This window comes from Taudactylus pleione, unplaced genomic scaffold (assembly GCF_031769625.1).
Source record: "Taudactylus pleione unplaced genomic scaffold, aTauple2 ptg000034l, whole genome shotgun sequence".
Lineage (NCBI taxonomy): Eukaryota > Metazoa > Chordata > Amphibia > Anura > Myobatrachidae > Taudactylus > Taudactylus pleione.
The window spans coordinates 2,163,246-2,182,921 of NW_028284436.1; the positions used below are offsets into that span (position 1 = coordinate 2,163,246).

Here is a 19,676-nt window from a genome sequence, read left to right on the forward strand (position 1 = left end):
GAAGTTCTGTTCCTTTGATACCTTCGCCACACCTGATGCAGCTTTTGGGCGAAGGGTCCTCAACGCATCCCAGGAGCGTCCCCTCCCTTAGGGGATTAGCTTTGGGGCGTCCCAGCATAAAGCCTGTGTAGCCTATGGAGGAATAAGAAAAGGAGATTTATGTGCTTACCTGTTAAATGCTTTTCTTCGATTCCATAGGGGACACAGGGCTCCCACCCTGACGCACCTGGCTTGTGGAGCTTGCTCTTGTTTCAGTTCTCCTGGTCACATGTCTTGTGCAATTGGACCTGAGTGCATGCTGGTCTTCCTTCTTGTCCTTCTTGCTCCTTGACCTAACGTGGGTACACACCTGACAGATATATCTGCAGAGGATGGTCGTTCATACACACTGAACGGCCATCATCTGCTTGCGCCCTCGGGTCCCGGCGGCCGAGGGGCGGGACCCGGTGGGCGGAGCGGATCCTGCCCCCTCCTTGCAGCTGCCGCTGTGTGTGTACGGGCGGTCTACTGACCGCCTGTACACACAGCCAATGCGATATGTCGCTGAACGACGACGTTCACCGGCATATCGCGGGTACACACTGGCCGACGTGCAGCAGATATATTGGCCGATCAATTGATCGCCCAATGTATCTGCCAGTGTGTACCCGCCATTAGGCTTGTTGACTTAACTAAGGTGGCTGGGGGCGGGATATAGGGGGAAGGGGGAGCCTGGAAAGCATCTAACAGACTCCTTTCCACCAACCTATACCCAGCGTAAAGCCTGTGTCACCTATGGAATCGAAGAAAAGAATTTAACAGGTAAGTCTCATAAAGCAATAAATAAGGTGCACCTCATGTTATATAAGTATAGGATTATTATAGTCCTTCCATCAAATGAGAGAGAATTTTAAAGTATTTTTTTTTTATTGCAATAAATATATTGTTATACTATATTTTCATTTGGTGTGTTTCTTGGGTCCGGGAGAGGCATATTGGGTGTTCGCGGACCCCTACGATAGCTGCCAAGCCCTATTTGGCGCCGTTTAATTTCTCCTTTACAGCGAGAGTTGAACCGGTACTTAAAAATTATATAGATGCGGTGAAAGTTGAAAAGTGAATAGCAGTGATTTTTTTTGTACCACTTTTCACTTTGCTTTTTAAATAAACCCCTGAATACCGTAAAGTCCTCAGAGTGAAACACCATAAAATCATCAAACATCACTTTATCTACAAGCCGTACCAGCATTAATATTAATTGTTTAGACCATAGAGCAATACAGAACGGTCAAATAAAAACTTATCTTTACACAAAACCAACAGACCGTAATACTATATTGTGACATAAAAGTTTTCATCCCAAACCAACATGCAAAGGTCTTCCATATACACAGTCCTTGTGAGTTAGACGCATCACTAGTGATCCTTTTGAAATGAGGCAACAATTGGATATCATGTTTGACAAATTTATTGCTGGAGTGTATCCACATAAAGACCTGTTATTAGCTAAAAATAACGTCGCTGCATTAGAGAGAGAGCAGATTCTCAAACCTAAGGGACAACTGGTTATACCCAGGGTCAGTTCATATAGTAACAAAAATGTGCATACCAGGGGTTAAAGTGGGCTGGAATGGGGTGGAACTGCGTTCCATCAGTTTCATTTGGAGAAGGAACCAGTTCCGCCGCCTCCGGCCCACCTAACCCACGATGTCATCCCGGCGCTGGAGGGAGTTGCCGGGCGCGCGCTGAAATGGTGTTACCAGCCTGGCTCTTTCCCCACAGTGGCAGCCAGAGGCTGGAGTTCACTCCTTAGCTCTGGCTTCCGGCTCCCATAGTCTGCACGTCTCTCCCATAGTTCCGAGGATTGTGGTGCGCCCAGACGGATGGCAGTGGACGTAGGAATGGGGCTTAAGGTAAGTATTGTGGGGTTCTTTTGTGTAAGGGACATTACCACTGGGGGCACTACTACAGGGGGCATTACCACTGGGGGCACTACTACAGGGGACATTACTTCTGGGGGCACTACTACAGGGGGCATTACCACTGGGGGCACTACTACAGGGGGCATTACCACTGGGGGCACTACTACAGGGGACATTACTTCTGGCGGCACTACTACAGGGGGCATTACCACTGGGGGCACTACTACAGGGGAGCATTACTACTGGGTCACTACTACAGGGCACATTACTAATGAGGGCACTACTACAGGGGGCATTACTACTGGGGGCACTACTACAGGGGAGCATTACTACTGGGGGCACTACTACAGGGGACATTACCACTGGGGGCACTACTACAGGGGAGCATTACTACTGGGTCACTACTATAGGGCACATTACTAATGAGGGCACTACTACAGGGGGCATTACTACTGGGGGCACTGCATAAGGGGCATTACTACTGGGGGCACTGCATAAGGGACACTACTACTGGGGGCACTGCATAAGGGGCACTACTACTAGGGGCACCGCATGCGGTGCACCACTACTGTGGGCTTTGCATAAGGGGCATTACTACTGGGGGCACTGCATACAGGGCACCACTACTGTGAGCACTGCATAAGGGGCACTACCATGGTGAGCACTGCATAAGGGGCACTACAACTACTGTGGGCATTGCATAAGAGGCATTACTACTGCAGGCATTATGTGTAATGGACACTACTGCTGTGGGTATTGTATAAGGGGCACTACTGTGGACATTATTTGTATTAGGGGCACTACTACTGTGGGCATTGTGTATAAGGAGCACTAATTTGGGCATTGTGTAAAAGGAGAACTACTGTGTGACATAACATGAATACTATGTGGTGTAATGTGAATCCAGGGCACTATGGGCCTGATTCAGCAACGATCGCAGTTGCTAATACGCACGCAGTCGGGCGATTGTTGCATTCTGTGCATGCATATGCATCGCAGTGCGCAAAGTAGCTATTGTGATCAGAGCCCTCGCAGACTGATTGACAGGAAGCACCGTTTGTGGGTGGTGACGGGGGTGGGGAGGTCGGGCGAACGCAGGCATGCCAGTGCGTTTGCACGCAGTTGCAGGGGCATGTATAAATTAGCCACTGCGATGCCATACGCAGCCTGAGGTCTCATAGCGTGCGTAGAAGTTAGCAATTCCTGAGTAAGGTCTGGGCTTGTGCAAGTGTGTGTATGGGTCCCATGTTACCGATTATTTCGCTATGTTGCTAAAGTATACTGATGTGAGTAAGTGAAAGTTGGTGTCCTTATGTCAGGCTTCCAAAGCAATGTGAATGCAAACATTTGCATATTACCGCTGATATTAGCAACTGCGTTGCATGTATATTAGCAGAATAGCGATCCTTGCTGAATCGGGCACTATGGGTCTCATTCAGACCCGCTCTCGAGCGCTGTACGCTCGCAAGCGGGTCGATGTTTCCCAAATGCGCATGCGCACGACCCGAATAACGACAGGGTAGCCGTCGTTATGGGTCTTGCACCAAAGGGGGCGTGCTGTTGATGGTGAGTGACAGCACGCCCCCTTTGGTGGGCATGCCGGGGCGTGGCTGCCCAGACAGAGGCGTTCCCATGGGAACGCCTTCCGTCTGGGTCCGGCCCCACTGACATCACTAGTGATGTCAGTGGGAGTGATTTTGGCTCTGATAGAGCCAAAATCACTCCAGGGCTTGCGGCAACGATAGCCTACCGCAAGGGTCTCGTCGCAAGCCCGATGGTTGCGATGGTCTTGACCATCGCGACCATCATCATGGACGCTCGCATAGCTGTGGGTGGTAACCCACAGCTATGCGAGCGTCCAAAAGGCAGCTTCGCTATTAAAAAAAAAACACGCCCTATTCAGAGCGGGCGCTCGTTCAGAGCGTCCGGCTCTGAATCAGGCCCTATGTATGGTGTAATGTGAATAAGATTGTGCCACTGTGTGGGGTAATTTGAATTGGGGATACTGTTGTGTGATGACCCCCCTTTTTTGTGGTCCCTTTATGAAATAAGCACCGGTGGGGGGGGGAAGGGGGGGTAGTGGAGTAAGTTCATCCGAGACACCTGGAGGCAAGTTATACTTTGGTGCCCCCCCAGTCACAGCCGCTGACACTGTAATGTAGCAATTTGCATGTAGACAGGCTCTAGATAGACGAAGGCAGCAGCTGATGGTCTGACACGGAGCTCTCCACTAGTGTAAGGTGGCTTCCCAGGAAGGGGTGCCATGTATTGGGCGGCCATGACGGTACACTCTGGGTACATAGTTACAGCCCTAAGTGGGGTGAATTTGTTGTGTACAGTGGAGGAGGTGCCCCTTCAGCGCTGGAGCCCGGCGGCAGGCGCCTCCATTGTCTCCCATAGTTCTGCCCCGGGGGTGTGTGAGACTGGTGCTTACCAGCAGAGGGCAAAACAATTATGTCCAATTGTGATGTCTGATCCCGATCTCCTGTCACTCCATCAGTCCGAGATCATGCCTGGTTACACATGAGGCCAGAATGTTAGGGACAGATGTGACTGGTTTCTCATCTGTATTACTGCCTCATTTCTTACAATGTGGTTGCATGAAATGTATGGGGTACCTAACTTGCAGTTATTTAATTGCTGGAGACCGTTTTGCACATCCTCACACAGGCAACAGGCACAGAATCGGGAAATCAGGGGCCCTTGTCTTGTCCATGTGGACTTTTCTAAGTGGGCAATACAGAGAGGCAATTTAAAGAGCGTATGACTCTGTCATTAGAGCGGCCATCAGCACAGGGGCAAGTGAACATCCAGTGGCCAGTTATTTTGCCCTTGCCAAAGTCAGATATCGCATTATTGATCAAGTCCCTCCATCCCTACGAGGTGGTAACCGGGTCAAAAAACTGTTGCAGTTGGAGTCAAAATGGATTTTCATGCTGTAAATTCTTGTTCCAAAAGGGTCTCAATCAATCATTGGGTTTCAATAGCTTTATATAAATGGCGGTTTTGTATGTTGTACTATTCTATTAGACTGTACATTTTATATCTCATTGTTATATTATTTTACTGGGAACAGACTTATTGGGTCTATCCTAGTTGTATATATCTTTCGGTGATTGTTGCCTGGGCAGCTATCTTATTGCACTATATATTTATATGGAAATTTTATAGTGGCATTTAACTATTTTATAGAATTAGAATTCTTATGTGTTGTGCACTTTTTTGTGCTATATACTGTATGTTTTCATTCTTTTATTACAGCTTGCTGGGGGGCGTTCCATACCTGTCACCTGACCAGTCTTTTGTTTGGGGGCAGGCTCCATGGTTACCCTCCGGCAATGCTGGATCACATGGCCGTGCCATCGTGTCTCTCTGTGACATCACTTCTGGTGCAATCACTGGAAGGGAGTCTGGCGTCTGCGGTCTCCTCTGATGGAATTCTGTGTCACTGAGGGGGGGGGGGGTTGTCCCAGAAACATTGATTAAAAGCACCTTTATTTTGCTGTTATTCAAGTCTCTGAGTGCCACTTTTCTGCGATAGATAGATAGATAGATAGATAGATAGATAGATAGATAGATAGATAGATAGATAGATAGATAGATAGAAAGATAGAGTTTGTTTCTCTATCTGTATAGCCTAAAAATAGCATGCTGTCAGAAAATCTAGGATTAACCTGTAACTAGAGATGACTGAGCCGATGGCAAAATGTTAAAGGGTTCTGCAGTGCTGACAGCAAGTATAATACGCAAAATGTTCCAATGCTGTCTGTGGTGTTGAATTTTATTATGCAAATCTTCGTGATGACCTGTAATACTTAACTCAGCTACTATCCATTTACATACTGTATATTTTATTGCAGTTTATGCAAGGCCAACATTTTGCCTTAATCCACCCATGTAAGACTTCCAAATCATGTTAGATGTCGGCAAGTACGCCTTGGGCCTTATGCTGAGTTTGACGCAATTTGTGGCTAAGTACAAACGTAAAATGCTTCTGGGAATAAAACAAAACTAATATTACTACTTATGCAGGACTGCAAATGTGAGGTGCAACTAACTCTACACATAGGTGTCAGAATGCCCCTCCCCTCTGTATGCAAATAACAGGTGCAGGAGGTGTGGCTTCATCTGAGCACTAATGTATTCTCATACACACGGTGCCTGATTCAGACCCGGACGCTAAGCTGCGCTCTCACGCAGATAAAAGGGGACGGGTATGCAAGTGCCGCGATCGCACTGTCCGGTGGAAGAACGCCCTCTATGCCTTACAGAGCGACGGCAGAGCGAGTGCACGCCGGTATAAAGCCGCCCACCTTTCTTACTTAGCACACGTGATCTCCAGGAAGTGTATGATTAATCGGTAACATCGAGACTCATCGGAGCTGCACGCAGCGCTTGAGGTAGCTCCTACCCCACCTTAAGCACTGCGATCAGTGCTGTCTAATAAACAACCAAGTGACGTGTACAATGACACGTCTTTGATAATTATGCACACCCCTAAAACGCCATTTAGATGCTCAGATACGCCTGCATCCGCACATCCACTCCCCCGTTCACAGGCACCTTCCCCTGTTACCACCCACAAACTGCGCTATCTGTCACTCAAATTAGCGTCCAGTCTGTGTACTAAGAGCGCACAATTCCCGGCATCAGTTACTGGTTTGCGCATGCGTATATTGACACATACACATGCACAAATGTGCGATAATCGCCCCTAGCGAGCGTCCGCAGCTCAGCGAACGGGTCTTAATCAGGCCCACAGTACACAAATTAAGGACATTACAGTAAGAGGTCGGGAAGAGTAGGTACCTGTATGGAGTCTGTCAAAAAATAAATTGAACAAGATACAAATATAAAATTGTAACTTTTTTTTTTTTTTAATGTCCGTAGCCTTCCTACAGTGAGTAGGAAAAAAAGTATTCAATACGTTGTAATCCTGCTATTAGATCACATCCGCATCTGGTCACGAGTGCCAAGGATGGGGGGGAGCAGGTACTAATTACCTGCACCCGGGCTTGATGGGATCGCCACCTGCTGACCAGGGAGACAACACAGGCTGCCGTCTGATGGGGGGGCAGATGGCAGCCTGTGGTGTCTCCCTGGTCAGCAGCAGTGCTCTTCTCTGGCCGGGGAGGGGGGGAGGTGTCGCTGTCTGAGGGGCTTCATGGTGCATCAAATACTATTTTTATCCATTTGTCTTTGTTGTTGTTGTTGTAAGGCGGTGTTGCCTCGCCTGCTAACATTAGGCCATGTACCCTGAAAATAGAATGTGTCTCAGATGTATTTAGTGGATCAGACACAGCCCACGGCTGACGTCGTGAGTAATCAACTTGTACCAACGTTCAAATACCCAAAAGTCATTGAACTCCAAACAGGCACATTCACGTGTCTTTGGTGACGATCTTGGAATGCATCTAGTTTAATGGATTGTATATACCCCCCTACAAACCCCTCCCAGCCCGACTGGAGTCGGAAGTGGTAAATGGGCCGCCTGATATGTCAGGACAGAAGAAGTGTAACACGAATTGAAGCTCATGCGCACTTACGCAAAGAGCAAACTGCTGGGGAAAAAAAAGCAGCAACTTCCCTTTACATCTAACTGTGCTGGAGGCCCCTAGTGTGGGATCGGCTCACTTACGCGCACAGCATCGCGCTGCAACAGCTCCAGCACTCGTATTATCGGTAGCCTAGGACACCCTGGGCCTGATTTGGAGATGGACGCTGCTCACATCGCTCTGTGTGAAAATACTGTAATGCCGCAGGAGGCGTCTGAGGAGAAAAGTCGGCTCCTGGCAGCATCGCAGATCCGAGTGCTGCATCTTAAGACGCAATATCGGATATTCTGCAAGACCATCGGCCATCTGAGTAACCCTGACGTTACTCAGATCGGCCCTTGCAGCTCTGTAGCTGAGGCCAGGAAGTCTGCGTTGGAAGACGCTGACCCTGGCCTCATCACTCCTAGAAAACGGGTGCGGCATGGAGGTCAGCACCAACCCCACATCCGCCCCAAATGGCCACAGGCTGCAACCCAGGGGGCACTGTGTGCAACATGGGACCCGTTCTGTACGCAAATCTGGTTTGTGTACATTTCTGAATGAGGCGCCCTATCCATTAATCTATTAAAGTTTAAGGGGACGATTCAATTCAGCTGGAGTTAAATAGCGCCGGGAGGGAGCTCCCGGAGCTATTCTATTCAGCGCGCTGTTTAGTCCGACTAGAAGCTGTTAAGTAGAAGAATGCCGGTTCTCGCGACTTAACCTGGGTGTTTAGTCGTGAGAACCAGCATTTTCCGACTAAAGTGCAGGCTGTTAGACCAGCGCTAATCCGGAAATCAGCCTCGCGGCAGGCACTTTCGTTGGATTTCTCCTCGCACCATCAGTAGGATGCGAGAAGAAATCATTAGTTGGACTAAACAGCGCGCTGAATTGAATAGCTCTGGGAGGTCCCTCCCGGCACTATTCAACTCCAGCTAAGTTGAATCACCCCCATAGCGAGGCAACACTGATCACTCCCGTGTCTGATGTAATAACTTATAGGCGCTGCCAATGCAATCCTAGGGGGTGACGATACACTGCTGCTGGTGGAGTCCTATAATCAAACTGGCCACTGCTGGTTTAATGTCACGGTGTAGGAGACGATGACAAGGACATTGCTGGGTAATCTTGTGGAACACATGGCACTGCTAATATGTTGGTTGGACACTGCTGGTATAATCATGTGGACACTGTAATTATAATGGCATCTGTACTCTATAATCATCAATGGCATGACGTGCATTTTGTCTGAGTGCTGAATGAGGGCGGTCGCTTGAATTTTCTAGTGCGGCCTCCTGGTCGCTAGCTAAGCTACCACCCACAGCTTTAGCGACCGACCAGGTTGATGGTCGCGATGGTCAAGACCATCGTGTCCATTGGGGCTTGCGACGAGACCCTAAGGTTGGCTCTCGGCAACTGCAAGCCCCAAGGAGCTTCCTGCTCTGATCGCGCAGGAAGCTCCCCACTGACATCACTGCTGATGTCAGTGCGGCCGCCTACTAAACGTCCGTTTGTGAAAGCACCCCCTCCCCCGCCACGCCTACACAACGGGGTGAGCTGTCGATCAACATCGACAGCCGCCCCTTTTGTAGAGAGCTCCGGAGCGAGAGAATTTGTCTCTCGCTCCGGGGCTTGCGCACGCGCAGTGCGGCTGCTGCTCGTGCTCAGGGCCTAAACATCGACCCGGTTGCGAGTGCTCAGCACTTACGACCGGGTCTGAATGCTTGCCAATGTGTGTTGGATACTGTGGGGGTGATTCAGCTGTTAGCAATGTGTTGTGGAGTGCCTGCAGAATGGTTGTAAGCAACGTATTATTGCTAATTTTTCTTCCACCCCATAGAAGTGCGCAGGAAATTAAGATAAGATTCCTTACTGTAATAATTGCAGTGATGTCCACCAGCAGCACATTGCTGAGAGAACTGTCGTTTCTAATAACTAGACCCCATGCTCTTATACCGTGGTATTCAGAATTGCAGAAAGCCGCTATGTTTCCTGGCGGATGTGGCCGCCACCAGTGACATCCAGGCTACCGGAGGACAGCTCTGCGATAACCGTTTTCTTTACTTTCATTCTCTGCCATTTGCTTATGTGTTGTTTCCTGCTCTTGGTACCGTGCAGCCTTTACTAAAACCAAATTCTTCTAAACTGAAAAGGAAAGTAAACTGTAAACGTTTTAATGCATGAAAATAAATTGTATTTTATCAGGCTTCCCCTAACATTCCACAATATCTATGTTAATGCTTTCTAGTGTGCTTCTTAAATAGAGCCCTCAGTAAATCTGGGTCCACATTAGACAATGTGTACCTAGCACGATCTCATGAGCAACGGAACCCGGCAGGGGGTGCCGGCATCAGCAAGTGTATGCACAGTTGCCAATGCCGGCATTGAACGACGGAGCAACGGCAGGGTGGTAGCGGGGGCAATGCTGCATTCGGCAGCATGGCATCTCTAGAGACATCCTCAGATCTTATGTACAAAAGATCTGAGCATGCAACGGACGACCGCGGGAGCGCGCATTGGCGTCGTGCGTACACACTGGACGATATGAACGATTTGTTGTTCCGATGCGTCGGAATCAGCCAAATCGTTCACGTTGTCGTCTAGTATGTAGGGGCCTTAAGAGGGGCAGGAGCACAGAAGGAAAGCCAATGTGTATAAATAAATCTGGAAGTAACTTTTGGTCCTGGGGAAGAGGACACCCGCTGAAATAATACATGAATGGGTTGGGGGATAAATGGTATTGTCTACAAAATATGTTAACGAATGGGACACTATCCAAATGGGACAGGTCTTATAGTAGAATTATAAATCTTCTGTTATTTCCATGTCATTATTTTGATCAATAATGCATGTGATTTATAGCGTGTCTATTGACTTACTTGCTCAGTAAATATTGCTCCCTGCTCTTTCCCCGCAATACTTTCCCCCTGTTGCCGGCAAACGGAGATGGTACAGACCATGTCAGTTATTATATAGATTATTAGAAGATCATTTCTTATTAAGACTGGTTGTATGAGTAGAAAAGTGCAGGTTTATCCTCATTAAGGAGAACGTGCCAGTGGAATCTCGCTGGTAAATTGGCCTGCCTTCAAAGCGTATCTCTCTGTGCATTTTGTATTCCTCTTATGCAGTTGGGTTGATTCACTGCTCTAGTACAACTTCATGATCTGTAATGTAATTAGCTGTCAAAGGCTTATAAATGCTAATTTATGCTCTTGAGCTAAACCTATATAAATCAATATACACTTTTTAATTATTTTAGACAAATGCAAGGCCCGACATTATGTAAGGATATCCAAACTAATTACCCAACATTTACAATTCCCATTTCTCTTGTCTATATCTGACAATTCCATGTACGTTCTATTATTCCATTTAAATTCAGTGTTGCTTAGAATTTGCTAAAAAATAAATAAAAAATGTTTCTTTCGCAGGAGAAGAAGATATTCAGCGCCCTGACCCTCCAGTGGTTGGAAAGGTGAACCACCACAGTATTGAGTTATACTGGGACATCAACAATACCTACCACCGCAAAGGGCCTTCTAATAAATTGTTTATATTTTCCATCGAAGAGGAGGATGAGAAGACACATGTGTATGGTACTATTTACTCGTAAGTATATATATTTTTTTAATTGGTGTAAAGTTGTTTTTATTTGTTTTTGTTATTTTTTTTTTAGGTTTTCTTTAAAATGGTTTTTTTTCATCTTTTTTTAGGTTTCTTCTTATTTTATTAATTTTATTGTTATTTTTTCTCGATCTTTTTTTTTTTTTTCTTCGTTTTCTCTTCTTTTTTTTTTTAATAATTAGTGCGGGATGTACTTGAACTTTATAGAGCTGCTTCAGAATCAGCCGTGTCTATTGGCGGTCGCCTGTCTGTGACTTTATGCAAATACCGCTACAAAGTCCTTCCCCGACCGATTGTGATGTAGAGACGCTATAATGCCGATTGGTGCGTCTCTACATCACAATCGGTCGCACAATCGAAACTTGCACCAGCCTTATGACAGGTGCAGTTTTTCCTGCCGCGAGCATCTGAGTGTCTGTGTACACGGCCACTTGCACCGACATGCCCGCAACACTCCCATAACACACTCATAAGACAGACTTGGAGGTCTATTTACTAAGTAGTGTTAGGAGACAGAGTGAAAAGTGATAAGGTGCCAGCCAATCAGCTCCCAACTGTCATTTTTCATACACAGCCTGTGAGATGGCAGTTAGGAGCAGATTGGCTGGCACCTTATCACTTTTCACTCTCTCCTAACACTGCTTAGTAAATAGACCCCTTAGGGGCATATCTATAATGGATGCAGGGTATGCAGTGTCCAGGGGGGCCCACACCGCACACCCTGCACCCGATACTTAACTTTCTGAAGTCCCGCTCCGGCAGTAGTAGCACTGCACAAATCATCTGGAAAATGGCGCCCATTTTCCTGGCATTTTGCGCATGCGCAGTAGGGAAATCGCTGGGAAAATGGCTTCTGCACCATATACCCGGTGACCGTTGCATGCGCAGTAGACTCTGGCACAGACTAGTGCCCAGAGACTACTGCTGTGCTCAGTGCACTGCCGGCCACCGGGTAGAGAGGAGGGGGCCTGGACGGAGACTGCACATGGGCCCGCTCCTTTCTTAGTACACGCCTGGACAGACTATCTTTGTGCGTGTGCGCTAAGACACCTCCCTGTCACCGCCCAGGAACGGCCACTACATTTTGAGTCCATTTCTTTGCACGTGTCTGAAATAGCAACTGCAACTCTGTACGGACACCATCGAGGTGGATGCGCGATGTGACTTAGACGCATGCGGAGTAGCAGAAATAAAACGCTCATCTGAATCGGCCCCTATGCATTATCGTTCATTGCCATGTTAATCCAATCGCATCAAAATGCGCTCTCCTTTTTCTTCTGATAAAAATTGGGTTAATCCAAGCAAAAAGAGAAGTAGTACAGAGCTTGAACTGTTTTTTTTTTGTTTTGTTGTTTTTAAGCCACAAATAGCCTAATAAGCCCACAATGTTTTCATAAATGACATTTTGTATATTCCCTACGTTTTATTTGCTGGCATCATATGAGCAGACTGGTTCGGTATGGGATTGCTGGTGGTCAGAATCCTGACACTGCCATCCTTACAGGGATAAAATACAGACAACGGCCGGTAAGTACCCTAACCCAACCCCTACCCCTAAACTTAACCCTCCCTTCTCGCACCCTAAACCTAACCCCCACCTGTACCTAAACCTAACCCCCCCTGTGCCTAAACTGAACCCTCCCCCTGAGTGCCTAACCCTCTCCCTAGCCCTCCGTAGTGCCTAACCCTAACCCTCCACCTAGTGCCTAACCCTCTCCCTAGCCCCCCCGTAGTGCCTAACCCTCCCTCCTCGCACCCTAAACCTACCCCCCCTGTGGCTAAGCCTAACCCTTCCCCGTAGTGCCTAACCCTAACCCTCCCTCCTCATACCCTAAACCTACCCCCCCTGTGCCTAAACCTCCCTCCGAGTGCCTAACCCTAACCCTCCCCCCCGTAGTGCCTAACCCTAACCCTCCCCCCCGTAGTGCATAACCCTCCACCTAGTGCCTAACCCTCTCCTTAGCCCCCGTAGTGCTTAACCCTCCCTCGCACCCTAAACCTACCCCCTGTGCCTAAACCTAACCCTTCCTCCGAGTGCCTAACCCTAACCCTCCACCTAGTGAATAACCCTCTCCCTAGCCCCCCGTAGTGCCTAACCCTCCCTCATACCCTAAACCTAACCCTCCCTTCGAGTGCCTAACCCTAACCCTCCCCCCCGTAGTGCCTAACCCTCCACCTAGTGCCTAACCCTCTCCCTAGCCCCACGTAGTGCTTAACCCTCCCTCCTCGCACCCTAAACCTACCCCCTGTGCCTAAACCTAACTCTTCCTCCGAGTGCCTAACCCTAACCCTTCCCCCCGTAGTGCCTAACCCTAACCCTCCACCTAGTGAATAACCCTCTCCCTAGCCCCCCGTAGTGCCTAACCCTAACCCTCCCTCATACCCTAAACCTAACCCTGCCTCCGAGTGCCTAACCCTCCCTCCACGTAGTGCCTAATCCCTAATCCACCACCTAGTGCCTAACCATCTCTCCTCGCACCCTAAACCTACCCCCCATGCCTAAACCTAACCCTCCCTCCGAGTGCCCAACCCTCCACCTAGTGCCTAACACTCTCCCTAGCCCCCCCGTAGTGCCTAACCCTCCCTCCTCACACCCTAAAACTACCCCCCCTGTGCCTAAACCTAACCCTCCCCCCGTAATGCCTAACCCTCCACCTAGTGCCTAACCCTAACCCTCCCCCCCCGTAATGCCTAACCCTCCACCTAGTGCCTAACCCTCTCCCTAGACCCACTACTTGCCGTCAGGATGCCGGCGCCGGGATCCCGACAGTGGGCATTTCAACTACTTTCCGAGCAGACATGGCGGTGGATTAAAGTGTACCCATTGAGATCAGATTGGCAGCTGTTCTCTAATGCTGGCAGTTGGATTACAGGGGGCATGCGACATCGCTGAGGTGTGAGCCACAGACAGCCACGGCAGCCCATTGTCTGGGGTCATACCTCATGTTCTAGTGATCTCACTAGTTCCTCGTGAACTGGTAGGATGTAAATGCATGACTGTTGGTTTAGGTAAGAAAATGGCTGCCTGCGGTGTGCACAGTAGGTGCCTGTACGCTTTTAAGAGAACTATAACTCCGGTGGAAGGAATAGAATGGTGGTAACAGAGAAATAAATTGGGGATGAGCGGGTTCGGACTTCCGAAATCCGAACCCCCCTGATCTGAGTCGGGAACCAAGTCCGGCTCGGGTTTCCCGCCTGGTTCGGATCTGAAATCGAGGTAAAACGGCATCATCCCGCTGTCGGATTCTATAAAGATCTGTGGCAGTATCACCAGAGATGGTGCTGGTGAGCAGCAGATTCTGTGTGTGGCAGGAGAGATCCGCCCACACAGAGGGCCTGATTCAGACCTGCTCGTGAGCGCTATGCGCTCGCAAGCGGGTCGATGGTGGCCCAGTGCGCATGCGCACAACGGAGCCGGCTTCGTCGTGCGCATGCGCGAGACCCGGATAGCGAAGGGCAAACAGTCGCTCTGGGTCTCGTACCAAATGGGGCGTGCTGTCGATGTTGAGTGACAGCACGCCCCCTTTGGTGGGCGGGCCGGGGGAGTGGCTGCCCAAACGGAGGCGTTCCCATGTGAACGCCTCCGTTTGGGGGCGGCCCCACTGACATCACGAGTGATGTCAGTGCGAGAGATTTCGGCTCTGTGAGAGCCGAAATCTCTCTGGGGCTTGCGGCAACGAGACCTTACCACAAGGGTCTCGTCGCAAGCCCGATGGTCGCGATGGTCTGGACCATCGCGATCATCCTCCTGCCGCTTCAGATTCAGAGCGAGCGCTCTGTCAGAGCTTCCGGCTCTGAATTAGGGCCAGAGTACAAAAGCATTGTGGGAAGATGTGTAATGGCTGCCATATGACCAGAACTGCTGGTGGACACAGTCAGACAGTCCAGGTGGGGCTACAGTGTGAGTGAAGCAGATCAGGTGGTCAGGATCATACCTGCAAGGAGGAAGGGAGATCCCTATACCTCTGACACTGTCCTTGTGAGAGGCGGCAGCCAACAAGCTAAGGAAGCTATACCAGGCCAGGAGGTCAGTGTCCAGTCCTGCATGTGGCAGGAAGGACCACCAATCTCAGAGACTGTGAAAGACTTTCATGCAGATTAGCTGCTTCTATAGAGAGGGTTCAAGAAGTGAGCTAGTGCCCTCAAGGTGCCCACACACATACCGATCTGCACACGATCCCACGATGTGTGCGATTTCCCCTGAACTCTCCCCCGGCAGCTCCACGGCAGCTCCTACACACGATTTGGAGTAAAAAGCATAAGATCTATCGTGCATCTTAACTTTTTTTTTCCCAGTGCATTTTGTCCCAAATTGTCAGATCTGCCCTACTGCACGGCAGATCTGACGATGCGATGTGCGACCAGCGGGGACGCGCATCGCATAGTGATCGTGAGTTAGGACTAACGATTTCCTCACGATTTGGCCATATTTTACACGATCTGTCGTCACGATTCGTCGGAATCGGCCAGATCGTGTAAAATATCGCTATGTGTGTGGGCACCTTCAGAGAGGGTTAGGTTGTTTATTATTTTCTATTTCTGTTTTCTGGTTTCCATGCTGGCAGTAAAGCACCATTTTAATTTATGTTTACTGGAACATAATGTGTGGACTCTAATTCTACGCCTAATCACAGCATCACTGACCCTAATCTACTGAGCTAATTACCCCACAACATCACAATATGGTGGAGAATGCGGGCAAAAGATTCTATGCATAAAGGTTCTACGCAAAAATACAAATGGAAGTATGGATGCTTATTGCACTATATTATTGGACTCTCCAAAGGAGACTCACTGCACCTGAGTGATGGAAGGCTCGTCAAGGTGGTGAGTGAAGAGAAGTCTGTTGTGAAGTGTTTAAAAAAAATTGTCTGCAATTGTGCACTTTTCCTTGGAAAGGAAGAGAAATAAGTGTTACACAAGTTGCTGCAGACTTGTTGGCTTACCGGAGAGGCAAAGTTTGCCAGAAACAGAAGTATTGAGTGTTTAGCAAAAGTGAAGTTGCAAGTATATTTTCTGCTAAAGAGAAAAAGTTAAAGTTTGAAGTATTTCATGGAAAAGTTGTATGCATGTGATAACGCGATTTGTTCTATATTTATATATAAAAAGAAATGAAATAATTCGAATTTCACACCAATTCAGATTCTAAAATAAATAACAATGCTTTTCCTTAAAGACAGCGTAATTATACATGTACTTTGCCAGTGCAGACTTACAACAAAAGACATAAATTATATTAGCAGAAGTAGGGAATATTTGTAAAATAAATTTGTTACCCCCAGTGCAGTATCAGTCAGCCAATTTCATACATACATACGGCATCTGCACCAGCACCCCCAGACTCTCATTGTGTGCTCCCTCTCTCCTCTGTCTCCGACTGCTCCCCTTCCCCCTTTCTCTACTTAATCCTGGCTATACCTCCAATTAACCCAGTGGGGAGTATTAATTTATTTAATATTCGTACGTTCTAGACCTCAATTGGTTATGTGTCTCTTAACCAAAATATAATGTTATCTTCTTGTTCTGTTCCCCTGTAGCTCCTAATTCTTGCTTCTTGTAGGCTAAGGCTATCTTGATTAGCCCTTTTTATTTACAAAATCTGAGACTGGCTGTCTGCTAATTTTGCTCACGTTAAAACTGACAGAGATTTAAACCTACAAGTCTTTCTATTGCTGAACCATTAAATAAGATGGCTGCTTTATCAGTTCTAACTTGTACATATCTCCGCAGTTAATCACACCTGCATAGAAATAGACACTAATCTCTATATACTTATTAATACATCATTTAAGATATCTTTGGATAAAATATTAAACAAAATGACTGATGTAACAGGGACCCATTTATTTACTTTGGAGGGAGAAGGGTAGGCCTCATATCTCTCCAGGCCTGAGACCATTCGACAAATGCGACCCAGCTGCACCTCACACAACTATACTAATACTGAATATCAATTTAAACATTTTTATATATTCTACATTGCAATATAGGGGAAAATAAAGGAACATAAACATACATATATTCGTTAATTGCTGAAGGAATATGTACAACCACATATTCCTGTGTTATCACATGCCTGCAAATCATGGTTTAAAGGTGTGTAAATTTATTGAAATGACCAGTTATGCAGTATATACTGTGTCTATGAAGATGAATTTGTTTAACCTCTAATGTTGAAAACCTGCAAGAAAAGTGGTTTATGCTGCTGAATGTTTAAGACCTGCTCGTTAATTTCAAGGTGTGCTATTCTGTGTGCTGGACTTTTTCTTTTGCAATTAAAGGGAAAGAGACTTGTTATATGTTGTTCATTGCAATCAAAGTTGGTGCAAGTGACAACTAAAGCAGTTACTTGTGAAGTGTATAAATTTGAAAGCCACTTGTTGCAAGTTAAAAAGTGTGTGCTGTTGAAAAAAAAAAAGCATTTAAACCTTAAAGTGACAGACACCCAATTTGTTGTGGCTTAAAAGATTATTGCCCCGTGTTCCCCATGAAGGTGTCATCCAATGATTATTAGGCAAGTCAAATTCTGCTTCACTCTTGCCCCTTTGAGACAACATGGATGACATGGTGAAGGTCTTGCTGCTGGCTACAGCAGCTCAGCAAGAAGCCAACAAGCAACAGTGGGCAAAGCTCAAGGCGCAAAAAGAAAGTGGTCAATGTATGGTGCAAGGTCCGTCCAGAGAGGACTATATTAGCCTGGAAGAATATGACAGAATGCGTAAAGTTTTGAATGGAAAGTAATACGTATTATGCTGGGAAGATTGATGACTTAATGGAACAATTGGCTGATGAGAGAAATGTTCATGAACAAGCTGAAAATAAATTATGGAGTGAATCGTCCTCTTTGAAAAGGGCATTTGAGAAGGAAGAAATAAAAAAACTTGAAGTTCTTAAAGAGACAGACCTCAAATTGGCAGCGATGTCTGAACACCTTGAGGAAGCTAAATTTTTCCATTGTGTTACAAAGTATGAGAATGATGTGCTCCTAGCAAATAATGATGTATTAGAGCAAGATGTTGTTGAGTTGCAACAAAAGTGTGTGGTACTTGAGCAGGAAGTGGAGGAATTGAAAGAAGGTGTTCAGAGACATCGGAGTGATGCAGAGCACACGCAAGTGAAAGTGGCGGATCTGGCTCTGATGTTAAAGGAAAAAGACTCTTTAATTGTGTCCACACAAGTAAAGCTTAAAGCCTATGAATTGGAGGAAAGTTCTCTGACTGAAAAGTTTTGTGAAGTAAAAGAGCAGTGATCTACAGATGCTGCAGACTCGCACTCGGTGGGAGACAGACCATGAAGAAAAAGAGAAGGAGATGATCCATCTTAAAGTCAGCTGTAAGGAGCATGTACAAACTCTACACTCCAATTTACTTGCAGCTAAAGCAGTTTCAGAATGTCTGACGGAAATAAATGTATTCCTGGAGGAAAGTCTGCATAAAGCCACAAAGCAAAATGAATCTTTGGAGAGAGAGCTTAACCTTACCCATGGCAGGGCTTGGAAGAACAGAGTGAGAACCTTGACAAGTGTCTGCTAAGTACACAGGACCAGTTGCAAAGATTCCAAGTGGAGAGGAATACCAAGAAATGGATTTGCAATGTGAATCAAAAGGGCAGAGTCTGAAATAATTGTACAAAAGTTGAGACGTGCTAAACATGAAGTTGTGGAGCGCAATCTACTACAATCTGAGAGCAAGTTGGAAAGCGCCACGGTGAAAATTGCCCATGTGGAAGAGCAGCTGTCTGCGTCTCAGAAAATATTCCACATGGTAGTGGGAAAATTAGAGGAAAAGAAGTTAAATAACATTCTGAACCTAAAATGGCATCCGATGTCTTCACTGAACGCAGTGTGGCAGAAGTACATAAACACAAGCAGCAATTGTCACAGGTTGATCCTGAAAAGGCTGGCACGCAGAGTGATATGCTACCGGTGCAGAGTGTCTTGTGTGATGAGCAGCGGACAAACAGTGAATTGCGGGAACTAAGCAAGATGTTCCAGAAAGATGTCTTTCAGCAGCAATGGGACCATAGAGATGTCCTCATTAACGATACCAGTGTACAAGAAGGGACAGAAGTATCGGAGTTGGGAAATTCGTCTTGGAAAAGTGGATGAGATTCCTTGCAGTGACTTTCAGCTCACTCTGATAGCTGGGGGTATGAAGTCTTCCAAAAAGGACACAGGTCCAGATTGAAAAACTGTGTCCGAAGTTGGTAATAAAGAACTGACATATACAGATGATGATTGCATGACCTGTCAAGCAAAGGTGCAGGATGTACAAAAGTCTACGAAGATAGAGATGGCTTCAAATTTTGAGACTTACTTGTTGTCGTGTAGTCAGAGTGATGGGAATGTGACTCAATCGCACAGTTTTGCAGTGCAAAGCAGAACCTTGAAGAAAGTTAATGGTAACAGTCTTGTGAAGAGTAATGCTCAAGTATATGAAGTAATGCTGTCATGCAACCAGGATAAAACATGCAATGCTGCTGAATTTGTCTGTGGGGAAGTGGAGTGGTCTCACATGATAAAGTTTGAAGCAAGTAGTCCATCTAGACATTGCTTGAAAATAAAGAAATCTGTGGAGAGTGAACTTCAACCTGTGCTGGTGTAACATGTTGAAAT

The 19,676-nt window shown here is 47.0% G+C and overlaps 1 protein-coding gene across 1 annotated transcript in view; it reads left to right on the forward strand.

The window, feature by feature from the left end:
* The window catches only part of FANK1 (fibronectin type III and ankyrin repeat domains 1), a 235,334-nt gene that overhangs the window by 40,369 nt on the left and 175,289 nt on the right, over positions 1 to 19,676 (forward strand). The window contains exon 2 of the mRNA XM_088452198.1: positions 10,870 to 11,047. Within this exon, the coding sequence (XP_088308324.1) occupies positions 10,870 to 11,047 (178 nt within the window). The remainder of the gene's footprint in view (positions 1 to 10,869; positions 11,048 to 19,676) is intronic.